Source organism: Oryza brachyantha, chromosome 2 (assembly GCF_000231095.2).
Source record: "Oryza brachyantha chromosome 2, ObraRS2, whole genome shotgun sequence".
In the NCBI taxonomy this organism is placed as follows: Eukaryota; Viridiplantae; Streptophyta; class Magnoliopsida; order Poales; family Poaceae; genus Oryza; species Oryza brachyantha.
The window spans coordinates 20,057,562-20,079,454 of NC_023164.2; the positions used below are offsets into that span (position 1 = coordinate 20,057,562).

Genomic DNA, 21,893 nt, shown 5'->3' on the forward strand with positions numbered 1-21,893 from the left:
GCACATGAATGTCTCGATCCGTCCCCTTTCTTGAGGCTGTTACACAAGTACAGATACGTGAATTTTGTAGGCAAGCTGTGGTTAATTCCCAGAACATCTCTTGCTCATGTGCATTGCAATTATTACATGCAGTGCGATCGATCCACTGTTCTAATTTTTGCTAGCTACAGCTTGGAGCTGGTCCATATATATCACCTTAATTTATAAACTAAGCACGGTTTGCATCCTCGATGTAACCAAGTTGGCATACTTAACCCGTACTTTACTGTTGTTTGTTATCTTGTTGGTTGCAGTGTTGCCCCCGCTAGATAACTAAACCGTACGTTGACATGTCTGAACTATTTTAGAGCGCCATATACAGGCCTCAGCCTTTGACATTTCTGAATCACACTGGAAGTACACCCTGGAAGCAGTAGTATCGGTCCATGCCAAAGGCAATTGTGATTTGGTGAAAAGCCGAACAACAATTTTGCATCATAGTCTGCACGAAGCTAGGCTAGTACCCAGTGTTGCAAAGTTGGCGGTGCAGCTTGCGAGCAGGTTAATGTCAGTCAGGTGCGTGCAAGCAGCAGTAGTGAGGTATGTGGAAGCCTGAAGCTGACAAACGCGCGCGGCTGGACGGAAGGAGACAAGCGAAGCAGTCAGTAGCAGCAGCGCACGCGCGGATCTGTGGGAGCGGGAGGCATCATCGGCAGCAGCTGGCTTCAGTGGTGTGCACGCATGGAAGCGGTAGCACGGTGTGATTGGCGCGGGGCAAAATGGATGGCGCCCGGGCGCGCGGGGGGGCGTGGGAGAAAATGCCGGAAAAAAGGACGGCAATCGCACGAGGGAAACGGATCGAGATCGCGCTCGCCTCGCCGTGTCGGCCGGGCCGCGCGCGCGCGCCCCCCGCGCGTTCCCCGGTGCGCGTACGTGAGTGCGTGCTTGTCGGTTTTAGCAGCCACCGGCCCACCTCGCTTCCGTTTCGCCGTGAAAAAACCCCCCCGGCACATCGTGTTGCTTCGTCACGTTATCGAGCGCGCGGGGGACATCGTACGTTACGCGAGCAGCTGTGTTGCGTGCAAGCGCTTGGCCGCCGGCCCGCCGTGCGCTGCTTCCTCAAGTCAGGCCTTGTTTACTTCCTAATTTTTTTTCAAAAATATCACATCAAATCTTTGGATACCTAAATAAAACATTAAACGTAGATAAATCAAAAAATTAATTGTGCAGTTACGGAAGAAATCTTGAGATGAATCTTTTGAGTCTAATTAGTATATGATTAGTTATAAGTGCTATAGTAACCAACATGTGCTAATGACGGATTAATTAGTCTCAAAAAATTCGTCTCGCGGTTTCCAGGCTAGCCGTGAAATTCGTTTTTCATTCGTATCCGAAAACCTTTTCCGATATCCGGTCAAACATTTGACGTGACACTTCTCCCAAAATTTTTTCCAAACTAAACGGCCCTCATACTACTCTCTCTGTGTTTTTTTATATGACGTCGTTGACTTCTGAATTTACGTTTGACCATTCGTCTTATTTAAAATTTATATCTAAATATGCAAAATTATAAAGCATACTTAAAGTTTCTATAATAATAAATCATATTATAACAAAATAATTAATAATTATATATTTTTTAAATAAGATGAAAGGATAAATATAAACCTAAAAATTAACGGTGTACTTAAAAAAATATGGAGTATTATAGATTGCTTACGAGTTCCGGTACGGGTCTGGGTTCAGGTGTAAGCTAGATCTGGTTCGTGTGAACAAAACACACGAGCATCTAGCGTGCTGATGGACTGATAGTAAGATACCGTGGCGGGTCAAATCACAACAAATTTGAGTTACGTGTTGCCCTATAGGAGATCCCCACCGAGACATATCAGATCACGGGCCAAACTCGGCTGGCTTTATTTGGGCCGAAAGATACAGATAGAGGCCTCTCCGAATCCAGATCGTTCCGCGATGTTGGCCCGAAAGCTCAGGGGAGCCAAAGAGGCCTCCTTGTAGATGTCGTCTGTCCTCCATCTCCCTCTAACCAAACTCAAGAAATGCATCAGTTCAAGAAAAAAACACAACAAATAAATAACTTATTTTTTATTGGACCCATTTCCAATGAACTGATAAAGTAATTGATACTATTCTCATTCTAAAAATATTTTATTTTTAGCTTATCCATTTTGTCCCATAAATATTTCGGTTTTTAACTATAATTGCATTAGAGTTTAGTACTACATCCATCTCACAGTAACTTTATTTTTCGTTTTTCCATGTCCAATGTTTGACCATTCATTTTATTTGAAAAATCTGTATAAAAATTTTAAAAAATTAGTCACGTATAAAGTACTATTCATATTCATATTTTATCATCTAGTAACAATAAAAATATTAATCGCAAAAAAATTTCAAATAAGACGAATGGTCCAACGTTGAACATGAAAAAAACAAAATATAAGGTTATTATGGGACGGAGGTAGTAAATTACAAAACAAATGGATTGGTGTTTAGAAATGTAAAACAGAAATGAATCGGGAAATTAACGTCCATGCAGTTTTTATGTAAAGTAGACTAAAACAATTTTGATCGGAGAAAGCACCGTATTACTATATCTCGGCGTCCTATTGCAAAACACGAGCTGGTTGAAGTTGAAAATAAAACTCAGTCCTCGGTCCGAGGAGTGAGGAGTCCCATCACCTACGAATTTTCTCTCTTCTTTTTCCCTATCCAACAGCACAGCCGTATAAAAAAAACACAAAGTTTGGGCGAACAATACGCACCACGGACTGCTGCAACAACGCTCACCACCACAGAACGAAAAGGAGAATATCGGTCCGTGCCGCACACGCGCGGCGATGCGACGAACAAGCTCACATCTCGTCCGTCCGTCCGTTCGGGAGGGCGAGCGAGCGAGATAACGGGAGGGAGGAGGAACCCAACCGCGCGTTCACCTGTCACCATCAAGGTCGCCGTCGGTGTCGCCGTCGCCGGCCGGATCGGCACCGCAGGCCGAAGAGATAACGCTGCTCCCGTCAGAACAGCTGATATGCCATGGAGAAAGGACGTGCGAAATGAGAGCATTGGCCCCCTTTACTGGTGGTCTTCTTTTACAGAGAGGGAGGGGGGAGAGAGAGGTCGCCGGAGAAGGATAGGAGACGCTCCTCGTGGCAATGGGACCACCGGACAAAAGGGTGGTGAGCAAACCTTGGAGAGCTCATTCCAGCTTTTCATCATTATTGCCAAAAGGTTTAGGGACACTGTCCCTGATCTATAAATGGGAAAAAGAAACAATTCGAAGATAATTTCTTGAGACTAAGGTGCTGAGACAAATGTGTTGTTTGTTTCGATAAGTTTAGGACTGAAAATTAGTCCTAAACTAAAACATAAGTCCTTTTTAGTTCTACCATGTTTGTTTGGAGGGACTAAAAGAGATTAAAACCTCATTAAATGACGTATTCAATAGTACGCATAGCTATAAACCTAGAGTAGTAGAGTATGTGTACTATAGGCTTTTAATCCCTTTTAGCACCTCTCCTAGAGACTTATGAACCTATATAGTTTTAGTACCTTTTATCCCTCCTGTTTGGTATTTTAGAGGCTAAAAGAGACTAAAGTGGAGGGACTTATTGATTAGTCCTCCAAATAAATAGCCCCTAATATGGTTGAAGGGGGAATTCCACTTCTAACACTAAAGGTTGAAGACATCTGACTGGGTATGCGAGTCTGTGACATGGCTTGGATTTTTGTTGTATTCCATTGGTTCCACCAATGCTTCTTTTTTAGCTATATTCTTGTTTCTCCTAAAAATACTTTGCTTTTTTAGTAACTATTATATTGTACTTTAGTTTGGTAACGTGGAGGACAAATGTCTTGGGATTTGAAAAGATAGATAAGTTCGTTAAAGTTTTAAAAAAGTGAAAGACAATTTAGTATTCATAGTTTTTATTAATGTGTGTGAGATGGGCTAAAAATGAAGTCTCTTTAGACGGCGAGGTAGTTGCTTATTTCCCTACTCGTTCTATTAAAAAAATAATAATATCAAGCTATAAATCTAAATATATCTCTATCCATATACTTGACTAAAAAACATCTTTGTTTCTATTTTATCTTTTTCAAATGGAGGGAGTAGTAGGCATATAGTTCTATTTTTTCAATCCATAACGTTATGTGATTAATTTTTATTCAATTTGTGATAGAAAGCCCCTAATCCTACTTACCTCTTGCACTCCTACACGGCGGTACATACCAAACATAGTTGGATAAATCTACTTATTTCGATATAAACTTATTTTCGAACTGAGAAATACCGACTTTTTTTAATATTTGTGCACAACTCCAAAAATAATTATATTATATTATGAAAAACATCTACTACTATTTAAAATATAGCTTAGAATATTGGCCTACTAGTATATGTAAAAGTGTAATAGTATTTTTCTGGCAAGTACTTTGCACATTATACAACTTTTAATGTGTGAATTAAAATATATATACAATATTACATCTAAAAAGAACGGGTGAGTTCTACTGAAATTTCCCACATGGGTATTTTTGTCAATTGGGTGGCAATGTCCAATGATAACACAGATTTGTTTGGGACCAATCCGCTTTAAAAAAAATCGTTCTTTTTGCACTGTCACTTTCTTTCTTTCGGGGCCTTTGGCTATTAATTACTCGTATTTCCTTTTGGACCTTCCGGCCCAGACGGTCAGGTCTCGAGCCTGGTCGCATTCACAGCGTCACTATTCAAAAGACTGTAAAAGGTGAGCGAGGTTAACCAAACGGTGCAGGATTCTCTGCCCCTGCAGCTCAAACGGTGCCAGGGCGCTGTGTTTCAAACGCAACGTCCAATCCAAAATGACTGGCCCAATGAGAGCAAGTTCAATAGTATAGTATAGATATAATTTATCTAATAATCAATTTAATAGTCAATTTATATAATAGTTGTCTATAAAACATTAATACATGGTCTATATAATACACACATGGTGTCTTTAAGCCCGTGCTATAACTAGCTACAAATTAGTATCTCACTGTCTTCTCTCCTCTTATCTAAAAATATGACTACCTTATAATCTACTATTGTATCTGCTCTAAGGCAGCGTTTAGATTGCAAAAAATTTTGCAATAGATGTCACGTCATACATTTGACCAGATATCGGAAGTGGTTTTTAGACACAAATGCAAAAACAAATTACAGAGTCCGCCAAAAAACTACGAGACGAATTTTTTGAGCCTAATTAATCCGGCATTAGCACATATTGGTTACTGTAGCACTTATGGCTAATCATGGCCTAATTAGGCTCAAAAGATTTGTCTCACGATTTCTCCGATAACTATATAATTAGTTTTTTTTGTTCCATCTACATTTAATGCTCCATTTATATGTCTAAAGATTCGATGTAATGTTTTTGGGAAAAAATTTTGGGAACTAAACAGGGCATAAGGAGTACTAAGTAGCACTGTCACGAGGAACCAAGAATTTGTTTAGTACATTACTTTGATTAACTGCAACATTTGTTTTCAGTTGACCGAATGTGAAGCCCACTGCCGTGTACTGCTTTTCATTTGTTTAAAAAGAATTTATTTTTGCTTTCATATTTATCTCAGAAAGATCACGTTTTAGCGATTATTGTGTTAAAGTTTGGTAATGCAGAAGATAACCGTTATGTCTAATATTCTATTTTATCTCTATATGGCTCTGTCTTTTATCTATACAATTTTTATTCAACTTTATTATCTCTAACTTTATATATCTATTATCTCTAACATTCGTTTCTGAGTGATAATAGGATTTAAGCAAATGACTATAATTAGATTTGAAACTGTGTTCATCCACCATTTTCTCATCATCATCAACTGTATCTCTGATAGGTTGTCGACCCTTTACCTAGATTGATAAAAACATCTTCTTCTAACGTACTCCCTTTATCTCTCTCATGTATTATCTCCCATACAGAAGTATCATATACGATAGTGATGACACGGATAATTTGACTGAAGCTATCGTTGATGACTTGGTGTAGATGTTTGTCAAGATAGCTGATATATGGCATAGTAATTGGGTCTATTGGTCCAAATGAGATGGGCATGCGGAGAGGTCGGGTCCATAGGGAGGAGATTGGAGAGGGCAGCGGTTGGGTGAGAGGAGAGATAGATGAGAGAATGAAGAGATGCTATGGTTTATATATGGCATAGTAATTGGATCTATTGGGTATTATAGTTAGGGGCCACCCGGAGGAACCCACGGAGAATTTTTCGTCCGTCCTTGGCCTCAGGGGAAATTGCTATGCCTGGAGAAGATATTGGTTAGATTGATACTTAATTATGTCTATGTACTGGGCACTATATATTAGCATTTTGCATAGGAGATGGCCAATGTTATTGATTAATTGTATGACTTTTCTCACAAAACACGGTATAAACAAATGTGCTCATAATGCATGCACACTGACCCTTACGAATATACACATGCACACCCTATCTTATGAGCACCTTCAAATAATGAGTCAGTCACATCCGGAGATTAACAAAGTCACCATATGTACCTTGCTATTGATGGTACGCCATCTATCACCAAAAGAAATTAGTCATAAATACAAACATGCATGTCAAATCTAGTATTTAAACGTCGTTGGACAGGTTTTACCACAAGTAACCTATCCGGTTGAGCTACACCCACTTGCTAATTGTATGGGTTCTCGACGCAAATGGAATAGAGAAATTGGAAGCAAAGGGACCATAAAAAAACAATAAACCTCCATCTTTTTGTTTATACTTATAAGCCAAAATTTTAATTTTCAACCTTAAATTTAGAATTGACTTTAAAGTTTTTTCACCAAAAATTATTTTTCAGCCTTAACTTTATATTGCTAAGAATACGTATATAAATGTTTTATTCATAAATTATTTTTTTTTGCAAATGTTGTTTGGACCATCATCCCCTAGAATTTTAAAAGCAATGTTCTTCATATTATCGTGTGTGTTTTATAAGTCGCACCTAGATATCTTATTGCTTATTCTTAGAATAACAATCGTAAGTTTATTGGGTGAAAAAAATCAAATATATTATTATTAGTACTACTACTATTATTATAGTGTAAATAACTGCAACTATATTGCAGTTATGTTATAACTTTAGATTTATAAAATTAGACCACATTGAGATTTGTGCAGCAAGAACATAAAATCCTTATTGTATTTAGATTTGTACGAGAAGAATGGAAAAATAGCGTGGTACACGTTTTAATACTTATAGATAGGCAGTTCACCTTCTCTCCTCCAAAATAAATAAACATAGGATTAGATGAAACACAATCTAGTACTATAAAGTTAAACAAAGTGTATTTATAGTAGTAGGATATGTCCCGACACATTTAGTCGTAAGTTTGTTTATTCTGGGAATGAGTGAGTAGATGCTTGATGAACAGTAACCTCTCATCATATTTTTTTGGAATGCATGTTGCAACATACTTCCATCGAATATTTGAGAAAACAAAAGTGAGATTTAATGATTACCATATTTTGCATCAATGAACATTCCATTAGCTTAGCACGTACAAATTTAGGCCCCTTTGATTCAAAGGAAATTTATAAAAACTTTAGAGGATTTCATTCCTATAGGACAAAGCCCTTTGAATCAAAGTAATAAAACCTATGAAATTCCTATGGAATACCTGTTCCCATATAAGTTTTGGAAAAAATTTAGCAAGAGGTAGAACCTCATGGAAAAAATACTTTATGTCTTTATCTCTCTTTAAATTCCTGTGTTTTTCCTGTGGTCCAATCAAACGATCATTCATACGTTTTTCCTGTGTTTTACAGTTCTATGTAAAATCACAACAGAGTAAAAGAACTACCAGAGGGGGTGAACGATAGGTAGATCAAAAAACCAAATCTTTTCGCGAAAATAAAAGATTACCTTCACAAAAGCCTTACCGAAGCCTCCGGTCGCACTGTAAATGTACCACCGGTCAGACCGTCGTTACGTAGCCGCTTAGACCGCTCGCATAACCTCGGTCAGACCGACGTTGAGTGGCCGGTCAGACCGCTAGCCTACCTGCGGTTAGACCATCGGGAACCTAGAAATACGCCGATCGACAAAGCTTCAAGATATAGATTGAATCTCTCGATTTTTATTGATCAACCAGTGTTTACAAAGTGCATAGCAAGCACTTCGAACCAAAACTTTCGATCTAATATCGAAATAGGGTCGAAACCCTAACTTTTTTTCTCAAAAGGCAAAAAAAGCTCTCCGGGGGCGTACTCCTCGGTATCTATTTATAAATCGACGTGGGTATGCAAGGCCCACGTATCTAGCACGAATTAGGACTCCCAATCTCGTGGGAAACCAATCCTTATCCGTAACTAACCATATCTCTATCTCTAATACAACAAATCTTCTCAAATCTGGACTATCCGATCTCAACTTCCATATCCCATACGCACATAATATCTCCATCGTATGCCACATGGAATCTTCACCATCACGTGCATTGAACTCTAGCCTAAGTATCCCGCATGATATCTCGACCGCCGGACATCACCTTATCTCCAAGTTGACTCCCGATCCATAACCGGCAATACTCTCCCGATGCATCAAGTCACCTACACATGAATCAAACAAAGAAACCATATTCCGAGACCAAGCTATCTCCAACTTGACTCATGATTAGCAAAATAATAGTACCCATACGTAGAGAAACTAACTAGAAATCGAATTCACGAAGAACAAATCCGAAACTGAAAAGAAAACCAAAAGCTGAAACTTTCGGGGTTGACCAACCGGTTTGACCGCCCAGATACCTATGGTCTGACTGCAGTTATCTGAAAGGTCTGACCGCCCATATACCTACGGTCTGACCGCCCGGTCAAATATCACAAAAACATTTATCTTGCAAACCACCAATTTGTTCATCAAAAAACATGTAGATCACTCCTTGATCTTACATCCTCTATTTTACATTTATATGCATGTTAGAATCTTATATTTTTCTATTCCTCAATTTTTTTTATTTATGTGATTCAAAGGGGCTAACTACATATTACAACTTCGCACACCGAGGACGATAGTTCCTTGATCCATTGTCGAGACCATAGTTTAGTACTACTAAGTAGTTTTATGGTCTAGGCTTGTCTCAACGTTGTCTAATTATGTGATCCAGACGGTCTATAAACATCTTTTAACTGATTAGATGGTCAAGCGGCCTAATTCATGGTTTAGGTTCTAAACTAGGTGACAACTAGAGTTACTAGACCGTCTACACTACTGTCTAAGTGAATAGTATGTACATGCTATATGAAGTTATAATACAGTTGCAATTTAATTATGCTATACGTATATTATATTTACATTTGAAAGTTATTCGAAAAAACTTGCAATGATTTTTGTGTACTCTTCTCTTTTCCGGTCTTTTCTGCTAGGATACTTGAAATAGAACTCTTACTTTGAAATCATCTTGTCGTTGATTTGATTATGCTTGTATGTCTCAATGAGCTGCTTGGCTACGTATTTCTCTCTCTATGAATATAGAGACCGGATTTCTATACACCATCTTAATAAAAACATTATACCACTAAGCTGCAGCCGTAAAAGTGCGTTGTACTCATATCAGCGAGAAGTAACCACGACGTCCTTTAGCAGAAGCATTGACTAGTAGTTTTCAATATAACCACCGTACCAACTAATCAACCATCCATGTACAGCCAGAACCATGCAGGGCAGCAGGTGTGCGGAAAAAACCAAAACAATGTATTTATAAATAGAAAATAATTTATTTTATATATGTATTATTGATGATCTAAAAACCAATCTATAGAATAAATTATGGTGAAAAAACTAAAAATCAATTTTAAATTAAAGTTAAAAATTTAAATTTAAATTTAGAAATATAAGTAGAAGGAAAAGACGTGTGTGAAGATCATAATTGTAAAACACCAAAACAGCCGTCAAAGACCGAAATGTTTCGTGCAGTCCTTTGCATTGACTGGCCAGTGTCACCACAAGCCTACAATAATTTTACTACGACAAACTCGTATTTTTCTTTCCTATAAGCCGGGCGTAAAAAAGATGACGCTAAAAGCAGGCCGGTTGAAAACGATAGAGGCTCCTCTCAGAAAAAAAAGTAGATAGAGGGAGAGAGGGACAGAGAGGGACCCCTCTCTTTTTAAAACTTTTTTGTGTTGCACGCATCCATGGAGTAGGAGAGGGAGAGAGTCGAGGGAAGAGCACGAAAGAAAATGAAAATTTTTAGATATCATATTACACGTTTAATCAAACATCAAAAGAAGTTTTTGGATAAGAATGAAAAAACGAATTTCATGGCTCGCCTAGAAACCGCCTTACAAATTTTTTGATCCTAATTAAACGCATTGGGTTACTATAACACTTATGACTAATTATGGGAGCTAATTAGACTTAAAAAATTTATCTTACGATTTCTCATATAACTATATGATTATTATTATGTTTCAATATTTAATATAGATGTACAATAATTCGACGTGGAAAATTTTTAAAACTAAACAGGCCTGAGCCAACTGCACAAGGCAACGCACTGCTCTGCTGCGGCTTGCCCACCCGACCTCTCCTCGCTGTTCTACTCTGGCATCCGCGTGTCGCGCGCGAACAAGCAAAGGGCTTCTCCATCAAACGCACCAGGAAATCCCCGCGCGCGCCGGGGGGCTGTTCCAGATCTCGCCGCACGCGATTATGTGGGATTAGGTAGATGAGGGCGGCGCTGTTCGGTGCCGAGAGGAGCGGGGTGGTGGACCACGGCGGCGGCGGTTACAAGGAGCTGTTTTGGCCGGCGGCGGAGGGACTGGTGGTGGAGCCGAGGTCGGTGCTGGACTGCACGCGCAGCCCGAGCCCGCCCTACTCCACATCGACGCTGTCGTCGTCCCTGGGTGGCGGCTCGGGGGACTCGACCGGCGTGGCGGCGGTCTCGGCGAGCAGCGCCGCCGCCGCCGAGGCCACCAAATGGGGATCCCCTGGCGAGCATGGGGGCTGCGGCGGCGGCGGCGGCGGCATGTGTGAGTTGCCTCCAATACCGGGAGCCCTGGATGTGGGGCTCGTCGGGGGCGAGGGCTGGGATGCCGCCTCGCTCGGCAACGCCGCCGCCGGGCAGGATCAGTCGTTCTTGAACTGGATCATTGGGGCCGCCGGCGACCTGGAGCAGCCCGGTCCGCCGCTTCCAGTGCACCATCAGCCGCTTATTAACAATGCGGGAGCGGGATTCGGGATCCCGGCCGTGGACACGCTTGGCTTCTCTCTGGACCACCCCCTCAGCGGCGTCGCGTCCGACCTGTCGTCCTCCGGTGCGCACACTGGTATCGGCGGCGGCAAGGTTTCCCCAGGGTTCGGTCTCTTGTCGCCGGAGGCCACCTCCCTCGAGCAGCCGCCGCCTTCGATGCTGTTCCACGAAGATATCGACACGAAGCCCCCTCTTCTGGGTGCGCCGCCGCCGGTTCTCCTGAACCACTACCATCTCCAGCCGCCAAACCCCGCCGCAGCCTTCTTCATGCCTCTCCCGTCCTTCCCCGAACACAATCACCAGTCGCCACATCTCCAGCCACCGCTCAAACGACACCACGCCATGTCAGATGACCTCTACCTCGTCGGTAACCAGCAACCGTCTGCCGCAGGGCAAGGTCTCGCCTTTTCACCACTACATGCCCAGGTTCCGTTCCAGCTCCAGCCTTCGCCGCCACCGACTCGTGGGGCGATGAAGACGACTGCCGCGGAGGCGGCGCAGCAGCAGTTGCTGGACGAGTTGGCGGCAGCGGCAAAGGCGGCCGAGGCTGGCAACTCCGTTGGCGCGCGAGAGATATTGGCGCGGCTCAATCAACAGCTTTCCCCTCTTGGGAAGCCCTTCCTTCGCTCCGCCTCCTACCTCAAGGAGGCCCTCCTCCTCGCACTCGCTGACAGCCAGCATGGCTCCTCCGGCGTCACCTCGCCGCTCGACGTTGCCCTCAAGCTTGCAGCATACAAGTCTTTCTCTGACCTGTCACCAGTGCTCCAGTTCAGTAACTTCACCGCAACTCAGGCCCTTCTTGATGAAATCGGTGGCATGGCAATTTCCTGCATCCATGTCATTGACTTTGATCTCGGTGTTGGTGGTCAGTGGGCTTCCTTCCTGCAGGAGCTTGCGCACCGCCGAGGTGCTGGAGGTGTGGCCTTGCCATTGTTGAAGCTCACAGCTTTCGTGTCAACTGCTTCCCATCATCCACTGGAGCTGCACCTTACCCAGGATAACCTTTCTCAGTTTGCCGCAGACCTTGGAATTCCGTTTGAGTTCAATGCTGTCAGTCTTGATGCGTTCAATCCTGCGGAGCTTATTTCTTCCACTGATGATGAAGTTGTAGCTGTTAGCCTCCCTGTTGGTTGCTCTGCTCGTGCACCACCGCTGCCAGCAATCCTTCATTTGGTGAAACAGCTTAGTCCGAAGATTGTGGTGGCTATTGACCATGGAGCTGATCGTGCGGACCTTTCATTCTCGCAGCACTTCCTGAATTGTTTCCAGTCTTGCGTATTCCTCCTTGATTCACTTGATGCCGCTGGTATCGATGCTGATTCTGCCTGCAAGATCGAGAGGTTCCTAATTCAGCCAAGACTTGAGGATGCAGTGATTGGGCGGCGCAAAGTGCATAAAGCAATATCATGGAGGAGTGTTTTTGCAGCAACTGGGTTTAAGCCTATTCAGCCCAGCAACCTTGCTGAAGCACAGGCAGACTGCCTCCTGAAGCGAGTGCAGGTCCAAGGATTCCATGTGGAGAAGCGTGGAGCTGCTCTCACGCTCTACTGGCAGCATGGGGAGCTTGTCTCCATTTCATCATGGCGGTGCTGATCAGCCATAAGCTTCATTCCACCAAGGTTCCACTACCATTTACATGCATCATCAACTCCAGTTATGTCCATTTATTCTTGCAATTAAATGTTGCAAAGGAAATTGTTATCTTGGGTTGTTGAACTCATTGTATTGCTTTTCATTGCAGCTTATTAGCTAGGCCTAGTGGATTTAGCAATATCAGTGTCGGTCTCTAACTCTCTATAGTTAATGATGTTGCTTTATGTTCTTACCATGCTCTGCTCAATTAGCCATTATCGCCTCATTTTAAACACTGCTTTTGAGTAGAGACTAGTGGTTCAGTGGATAGTTCAACCTATCAATTGGTTGTGTGGTACATAATCAATATTATCCTGCGTATCTATTGTTATGCATTGAACTGAAATGGGGATGCTATCTAGGACTAAAACATACGGATATAACTATATAGAATTTAGTACACCAATGAAGCCTTTTGCCAAACAGCAAAGCTTTCAAATGTATTTGAAGTAATTGGCATAATCAAGTTTCAGAAAGAGAAACTAAGATAAGAATTTTCTGCCTTTTAGTTTGTGTAAGCTCCGTTTAGTAACTTTTGCAAACTAGAATGGATATGCAAGGCAACTACTGGCATCGTATTTGATTCTGAATGCAATTGTTTATTTGTCAATCTGTACTAGCTCCTTATTGAATTTCTCTCGAAGTTTGGTTTGTCGATAGCTCGATCAAACATGAGTTTATAACCCCATTGACTGATCATCAACAGTAGAGCAGGTACAATAGCAGCTATAAGGTAGCTATAAACATATTTTAACGAGATAAGAGAGGAAAGAGAAGAGCAGTGAGCTACTAGTAGTAGCCAGTTGTAGCACGGATTCAAAGACATCAGAGCAGGTACAATAGCAGGCTATAAGGGCACTCCTAACTCATAACACTAGATGTAGTCTTTATAAACTCCACATCATTAAGAAATTAGTACTAGACACTACTCTTTCGATGCAAACACTATTATTCCATATTTTAATTTAATGCTACTTATCTCACATGATATCTTGAATGTTGTGTAGAAATCATGTCTCACGCAAGACATGGTTTTATTTTTTTTCTCATTTATTCACTTGTCACATTATTTTTCATCCTAGATGACAACTTATTTAATGTTATGAACATCATCCTACTCATTGGGTTGGGAATACCCTAAGCCAACTATAAACATATTTTAAAGAGATAAGAGGGAAGAGAGAAGGGAGTTGGGCTATTAATTTATAGCTAGCTGCACACGGGCTACAAGACAAAATATGTATATGACATGTGGGACCATGTATTGATGTTTTGTAGGTAACTATTGTATGAATTGACTATTAGATAAACTATAGATGAATTGGAGTTAGAGTTGGTTATACTATTGAACTTGCTCTCACGTGTGTATGATATAGAAGACATGATAGTATATGTTGTATAGCTAGCTATTTTATGAATTGGCTATAGATTAACTATAGATGAATTGGAGTTAGTAGGTGGCTATACTATTGAACTTGCTCTAAGAGTGCCAATGATGTTTCTTTCCACGATAAACAACAAAAAGATTACTCCTATTGAGTATCTCTACCCCATAGGCATGGATAGCCACATTGATACTTCATTTGCTAATGTGTAAAATAAGACATATAGTGCAGGTAGCATGAGAAAATCACGCTTCACAGTCCATTCAGTTATACTTCCACAATAGACTTAATGCCAGTATAACACGACGAGTGGAACACTACAAATACTTATTGTAACTTCTAGGTTATGTCATGTGACGAGGTATGCATATTCCCATTGGCAAGATGGTACAGAAATCAATGCTTCGTTTGTCAACCTGGTTTTAGATCGTATTGCATTTCAGGGGAGACCTAGTTTTTCTTGGTGATATGTTTTGTTCAGGAAAGTGGAAAAAGCCTTGTCGGTGTGTGTTTACTTGACGAACTGCTCTTGCAAATTTGCTTGATGTTGCTCCTGTGTATTCTACATCTACTTTTACTCTTCGTTTCATTTAAAGAGAGAAGCATGCTGAGATGAGTCATGACTCCTGGACTGCGCCGCAAGTCACGATTCAAAAACATATCAAATCAACTTTAAATTCTGATTTTTATGGTTCAATAGATTCTTTATAGCAAATTTGATTTTTTTAAGGGACTATACAATACTAATAAGATAATCAACGTTTTATGTATCATTTTAAAAATCTAGAACAAATATTTAAAAATCTCAAAAAAATAAAAAATTATGTGCTAAAAGATTTTGATACGAATAATTTATGGAACCATACAAATCGAAATTTAGATCGAAATTTAGAGTTGATTTAATATATTTTTTGGATTATGACTCACGGAGCATCCCGTAAGTCATGACTCACCATAGCAAAATTATATATATATATATATATATATATATATATATATATATATATATATATATATATATATATATATATATATATATATATATATATACACACACACACACACACGTGCGCGCGCGTGCATGCGCTATTCTATTAAAGAGTGAAGAGTGGATTAACTTTACTACATGAAGGCTTATTTAGAATGCAGCATTTTCAAAAACACGTGAATAGAAAAAAATACCTGATCAACTTAAATTCATAGTGAATGGGAGAAACATAGAAAAACTATATGAATAACTATTTATATGGAACACATGAAAAACAAAATAGGAAATAAATAGACAAAGGAATTTCTCATGTTAAAATTTCTCTGAAGTTTCTATGCTTTGAGCTATTCCTGAAGAATTTTAAAGGGATATGGAAGAGACATTTCTTTGTTCCAAAAGAAGCCCTAACTCAGGAAGACCTGGACGGACGAGAACACTGGCCACTCGCCACAGTTATTTCTAGGGCTTATTTCATCTTTGCTCATCTCCGACATGACCGTCTCCTACTGTACCAATTTCACATTTTTGGCTGCATGATTGTCTGCCCGTGGAAAATTTAACTTTCTGTCGCTTTTATAGGTGAGTGGCAACAGATTTATCACTCTTCTCTCACAAGTACGCTGAGAGAGATTAAATGATGCTGGTAAAGAGCGGCAAAAAATTAAAAGTCATGTCTGCCTGTTTATTTGTTTCCATCCACTTACTAAAACCAATCACTAAGGGGGCATCATATTTACATTGAAAAATAATTTATGAACAAAACTTATATATATGTGTTCTTAGTAAAGACAAAACTTTAAATTTATGGTTGAAAATTTAATTGTGACTTGAAGCGAAAATATTATGGGGTAAGAGTCATGGTTATATTTTTTATAATGTGGTAACTTTCATATTCAAAATTAATAAATAAAAATGTATACTTGATATATTCTCAAGTATTGTTTTTCATGATTTAATACTTTGTGTGAACCTGGTTAATAAATAGTATTTGCAAATGAAAGATAATTTATGGATAAAATTTTTATATGTGTTCTTAGTGATCAAGCCAAGGCTGAAAATAAGATAAAAACACTAAAAATCAACTCTAAATTTAAGTTTGAAAAATAAATTTTGGCTTATAAGCGACAAAATAAGGGTGTTTCTTTTTCTCCTATTGATATGGAAATTTCTAAACTTTGACAATTAACTTATTTTTGTTAATGAATGTGAAGGCTGAAAGATTATCTAATTTTGTGATAGCTAATGAATGAAATTAACTCCTACTAAGTTGAAAATTATGCTTTAGAATGTGAGACAATAAATTTCTAGACAAAAACTTTTTGCAAAAGAAAACCGAACGTTTAGCAGTTCGATAAATATGCATACAAAAGCGGAGAAAAACAAAGAATAATCTATGTAAGAAACGTATACCATGAAGTCGACTGCAATTTTCACATTTTGGTTATTTTGAAAAACTTATTTTATAAATAGACCTCTGAAAAAGCTTATTGTATAAATAGACATTTTTGACCGCGCCAACATTATTGGCGTTGGCCCCATCCTCCAAATGATGACGCTAGGTTCGTGTGTCAGGAGGACGGCGCCAATGTCCTATATAACGACGGCGCTAATGACATTGGCGCGGTCAAAAAGATTTATTTGTGTAATAAGTTTTTTAACGGTCTATTTATAAAATAATTTTTTCAAAATAACCAAAATATCAAAATCTCAGAGGAAGTCGACCTCATGGATGAGCTCTATTGGCACCGCACACGAGTTATGTCTTCAACGTTGGTCCAGAGTGAGCTCCATTGGACATCACCTACATGCTTAAGCTCCGTAGCAACGTGCCAAGTTCTCTAAGGGTCTGTTCATTTCGTAGGGAAAAAAATCAATTCCTAGTGATTGGATTTTTTGAAAAAAATGTTCGTATGAATGAATCCTTTCCCAACAAGTTATCTAGAGAAAATATACATTTTCCATCCACTCGTACCTCTTGAAAAATTTCCGATGGATGGATGATCAACTGATCATAGATCTTTTTTATTCCTATGTTTTAAAATTCCTCCAAATCAAATAAACCTTAAGCAAGGTTGTCAATACACGATAAGCTTCTTACTGTACTAGAATAGTGCAATCCTATAGAACCGAAATGACCGAATCCACCTGGTATCCTAATTTTTATAGTACCCTGATTCTAGTATTTAGTTCCATACGAATGTCACAGATCCTAGATGTATCCTAATACTATGATCTTATGATACTATAATATTATTATTTAAAATAGAATGAACTGAAAATAATGTGAATAAGTCCACTCAAATTTAACATAAGGTCAATTAAATTTAGTAAAAATCAATATTATAGACTTTAATTTATAATGTATAGCACAAATCTGATATAAAAAAAATACTTTTTAAATTTTGGTCGAATCATAACACTAACCTAGCATCCCGATCCTAGATGTTATTAGAGCAGGTACAATAGCAGGCTACAAGCCAGCTGTAAGCATATTTTAAAGAGATAAGAGAAGAGAGAGAAGAGAAGTGGACTATTAATTTATAGCCAGCTGGACATGGACTCCAAGACAGAGTGTGTATATGACATGTGAGACTATGTACTAATGTTTTGTAGGTAACTATTGTATAAATTGACTATTAAATTGACTATAAAAGAATTAGAGCCAGTAGTTGGCTATACTATTGCTCTTAGGGAAAACTGATACTACATAATATTGATTACCTTGCTCCCAGCGACCTCGTACCTATGCACACGCTCTCTGATAGGCTTTGGTTAATCCATGTCGTCTTTTGCTTGAGCTCGCTTAGAGCAGGAATTATAGCAGACTATAAGCTAGTTATAAGCGTATTTTAAAGAGATAAGATGTGAGAGATAAGAGATATAGACTATTAATTTATAGCACACAGGCTCTAAGATAAAATGTGCGTATGACATGTGGGACCATATATTGATGTTTTGTAGTTAACTATTGTGTGGCTATCAGATTGACTATATATGAATTAGAGCTAGTTGTTGGTTATACTATTGAACTTACTCTTAGGTGCACAAGAAGTACCGAAGAATGTACCTCCCTATTTGACATATACGTCAACCGTAGAAAAAAAGTAACAAATTCACCACTTTAAAAAATTTTAAGGCAACAATAAACTTTATTTATTTTAGAATAAGGGGGTGTTTAGTTGGTGAAATGAAAATTTTTGCATGTCATATCAGACGTTTGATCGGGTGTCGGAAGGTGTTTTCGGACATGAATGAAAAAATAAATTTCATGGCTGGCGTGGAAATCGCGAGACGAATCTTTTGAGCCTAATTAATCCGTCATTAGCACATGTTGGTTACTGTAGCACTTATGGCTAATCATGCACCAATTAGGCTCAAAAGATTCGTCTCACGATTTCTCACATAACCGTGCAATTAGTTTTTTATTTTATCCATGTTTAATACTATATTTAGGTGTCCAAAAATTTGATGTGATTTTTTTGAGTAAAAATTTTTGGGAACTAAACAGCCCCTAAATAGAACTAGGATATAATAGCAATTTTAAGTTTCTTCGATATGGCTCATGTTAGGGCAACATCCATACATGCTGATATCATCGTGCAGACTAGTCTTCCTACAGGTTACTTTCTTTTAACATAGTCTACCACAATTTTAGTTCTACAACAAAACCGTGTTTTTTTTTCTTTTCCGCAGTATAGAGGAAAATACGAGCAGATAAAACATACAGTAGGGCGTAAAAAAGACGACGCTAGCAGAAGAGCCATCCGAAAACGATACAGGGAGAGAGGGACACTTTTTTTTAACCTTTTTTATGTTGCACGCATCCAGGGAGGATGGCAGTGGAGAGAGAAGAGGCCAGACAGAGGAGAGGGGAGAGACCGTAGCAGAGGAGGCAGTAGAGGAGAGGGAAGGGAGAGCCAACTGCACAAGGCAAGGCACGCAGCCACGCACTGCTGCTGCTGCTTGCGCACCCCACCTCCTCGCTGTTCTACTGCTGCTCTACTCTGGCATCGCGTCGCGCGCACAGCCCAAGCAAAGGCTCCCATCAAAGAAGCGCCACCAAGAAGAAATCCCCGGCACGCCGGGGTGCTCCAGATCTCGCCGAGCGGGGCGCGCGATTATGTGGGATTAGGTAGATGAGGGCGGCGCTGTTCGGTGCCGAGAGGAGCGGGGTAGCGGACCTCGCCGGCATCGGCGGCAACAAGGAGCTGTTTTGGCCGGCGGGCAAGGGGCTGGTGGTGGAGCCGAGGTCCGTGCTGGACTGCACGCGCAGCCCGAGCCCGCGCAATTCCACGTCGACGCTGTCGTCGTCCCAGGGGGGCGGCGGCGGCGGTGCGGGCTCGACCGGTGTGGCGGCGGTTTCGGAGAGCAGCGCGGCCGCCGCCGAAGCCACCAAATGGGGTGCCCCTGGCGAGCATGGGGGCGGCGGCGGTGGGAAGGAGGACTGGAGCGGCGGGTGTGAGCTGCCTCCGATACCGGGAACCCTGGATGTGGGGCTCGTCGGAGGCGAGGGCTGGGATGCCATGCTCAGCAACACCGCCGCTGCCGGGCAGGACCAGTCGTTCTTGAACTGGATCATTGGGGCCGCCGGCGACCTGGAGCAGCCCGGGCCGCCGCTTATTGACAATGCGGGATTCGGGATCCCGGCCGTGGACCCGTTGGGCTTCTCTCTCGACCACCCCCTCAGCGGCGTCGCCTCCAACCTGTCATCCTCCGGTGCGCACACTGCTACCGGCGGCGGCGGCAAGGCTTCCCTAGGGTTCGGTCTATTCCCGCCGGAGGCCACCTCTCTGGAGCAGCCGCCGCACCCGATGCTGTTCCACGAAGGCATCGACACGAAGCCCTCTCTTCTGGGCGGGCAGCCGCCGGGCCTCCTCAACCAATATCACCACCAGCCGCCGAATCCCGCCGCGACCTTCTTCATGCCTCTCCCATCCTTCCCCGAACACAATCACCAATCACCACTCCTCCAGCCACCGCCCAAACGCCACCACGCCATGCCAGATGACCTCTACCTCGCCCGTAACCAGCTACCGGCGGCGGCGCAAGGTCTCCCCTTTTCACCACTACATGCCTCGGTTCCGTTCCAGCTCCAGCGCTCGCCGCAACCGCCTCGCGGGGCGATGAAGACAACTGCCGCCGAGGCGGCGCAGCAGCAGTTGCTGGACGAACTGGCAGCGGCGGCAAAGGCGACCGAGGCTGGTAATTCCGTCGGCGCGCGAGAGATATTGGCGCGGCTCAATCAACAGCTCCCCCCTCTTGGGAAGCCCTTCCTCCGCTCCGCCTCCTACTTCAGGGAGGCCCTCCTCCTCGCACTCGCTGACGGTCACCATGGCGCCTCCAGCGTCACCTCGCCGCTCGACGTCGCCCTCAAGCTTGCAGCCTACAAGTCGTTCTCCGACCTGTCGCCCGTGCTCCAGTTTGCAAACTTTACGGCAACCCAGGCGCTTCTGGATGAAATTGGTGGCACCGCAACTTCCTGCATCCATGTCATTGACTTTGATCTCGGTGTTGGTGGTCAGTGGGCTTCCTTCCTGCAGGAGCTTGCACACCGCCGTGGTGCTGGAGGTGTGACCCTGCCATTGTTGAAGCTCACAGCTTTCGTGTCGACTGCTTCCCACCATCCACTGGAGCTGCATCTTACCCAGGATAACCTTTCGCAGTTCGCCGCAGACCTTGGAATTCCGTTTGAGTTCAATGCTGTCAGTCTTGATGCATTCAATCCTACGGAGCTTATTTCGTCTACTGGTGATGAAGTTGTAGCTGTTAGCCTCCCTGTTGGTTGCTCTGCTCGTTCACCACCGCTGCCAGCAATCCTTCGTTTGGTGAAACAGCTTAATCCGAAGATTGTGGTGGCTATTGACCATGGAGCTGATCGAGCAGACCTTTCATTCTCACAGCACTTCCTGAATTGTTTCCAGTCTTGCGTGTTCCTCCTTGACTCGCTTGATGCTGCTGGTATTGATTCCGATTCTGCCTGCAAGATTGAGAGGTTCCTGATTCAGCCTAGAGTTCATGATACAGTGCTTGGGCGGCACAAGGGACACAAAGCAATGGCATGGAGGAGTGTTTTTGCAGCAGCTGGGTTTAAGCCTGTTCCACCAAGCAACCTCGCCGAGGCACAGGCAGACTGCCTCCTTAAGCGGGTGCAGGTCCGAGGATTCCATGTGGAGAAACGGGGAGCTGCTCTCATGCTCTACTGGCAGCGTGGGGAGCTTGTCTCCATTTCATCGTGGCGGTGCTGATCAGCCATAAGCTTCACTACATCAAGGTTCCACCATCGCTTGCAAGCATTCTCAACTCCAGTAATGTGCATTTTATCTTGCAATTAAATGTTGCAGTGGAAATTGTTGTTTTGAGTTGTTGAACACCACGTATTGCTTTTGATCGCAGCTTATTAGCTAGGCCTACTGGATTTAGCAATATTGGTGTCAATCTCTGTAGTTAATGTTGCTGCTTTAGGTTCTTACCATGCTCTGCTCTATTAGCCATTATCATCTCATTTGAAACACTGCTGATGAGTAGAGAGGATAATTTGACCTATCAATTAGTTCTGTGGTACAGAATTAATATTTGCTTGCTGTTGCTCTGTTATTCTCTGGGTACGATAAATCTGCATTCCTGTTGTGCTTATGCATTGAACTGAAATGGATG

The 21,893-nt window shown here is 41.8% G+C and overlaps 2 protein-coding genes across 2 annotated transcripts; both read left to right on the forward strand.

Moving 5' to 3' along the window:
- Positions 1-10,541: 10,541 nt before the first annotated feature.
- Positions 10,542-13,290, forward strand: LOC102710099 (scarecrow-like protein 27). Its single transcript, XM_040521437.1, has one exon. The coding sequence runs from the start codon at positions 10,710-10,712 to the stop codon at positions 12,825-12,827; it is 2,118 nt and encodes a 705-aa protein (XP_040377371.1). The 5' UTR covers positions 10,542-10,709; the 3' UTR covers positions 12,828-13,290.
- A 5,777-nt stretch (positions 13,291-19,067) lies between these two features.
- Positions 19,068-21,833, forward strand: LOC102699374 (scarecrow-like protein 6). The gene has a single exon (XM_015833966.2). It carries the CDS (start codon positions 19,376-19,378, stop codon positions 21,482-21,484), a length of 2,109 nt encoding a protein of 702 aa, XP_015689452.2. The 5' UTR covers positions 19,068-19,375; the 3' UTR covers positions 21,485-21,833.
- The last annotated feature ends 60 nt before the right edge of the window (positions 21,834-21,893 follow it).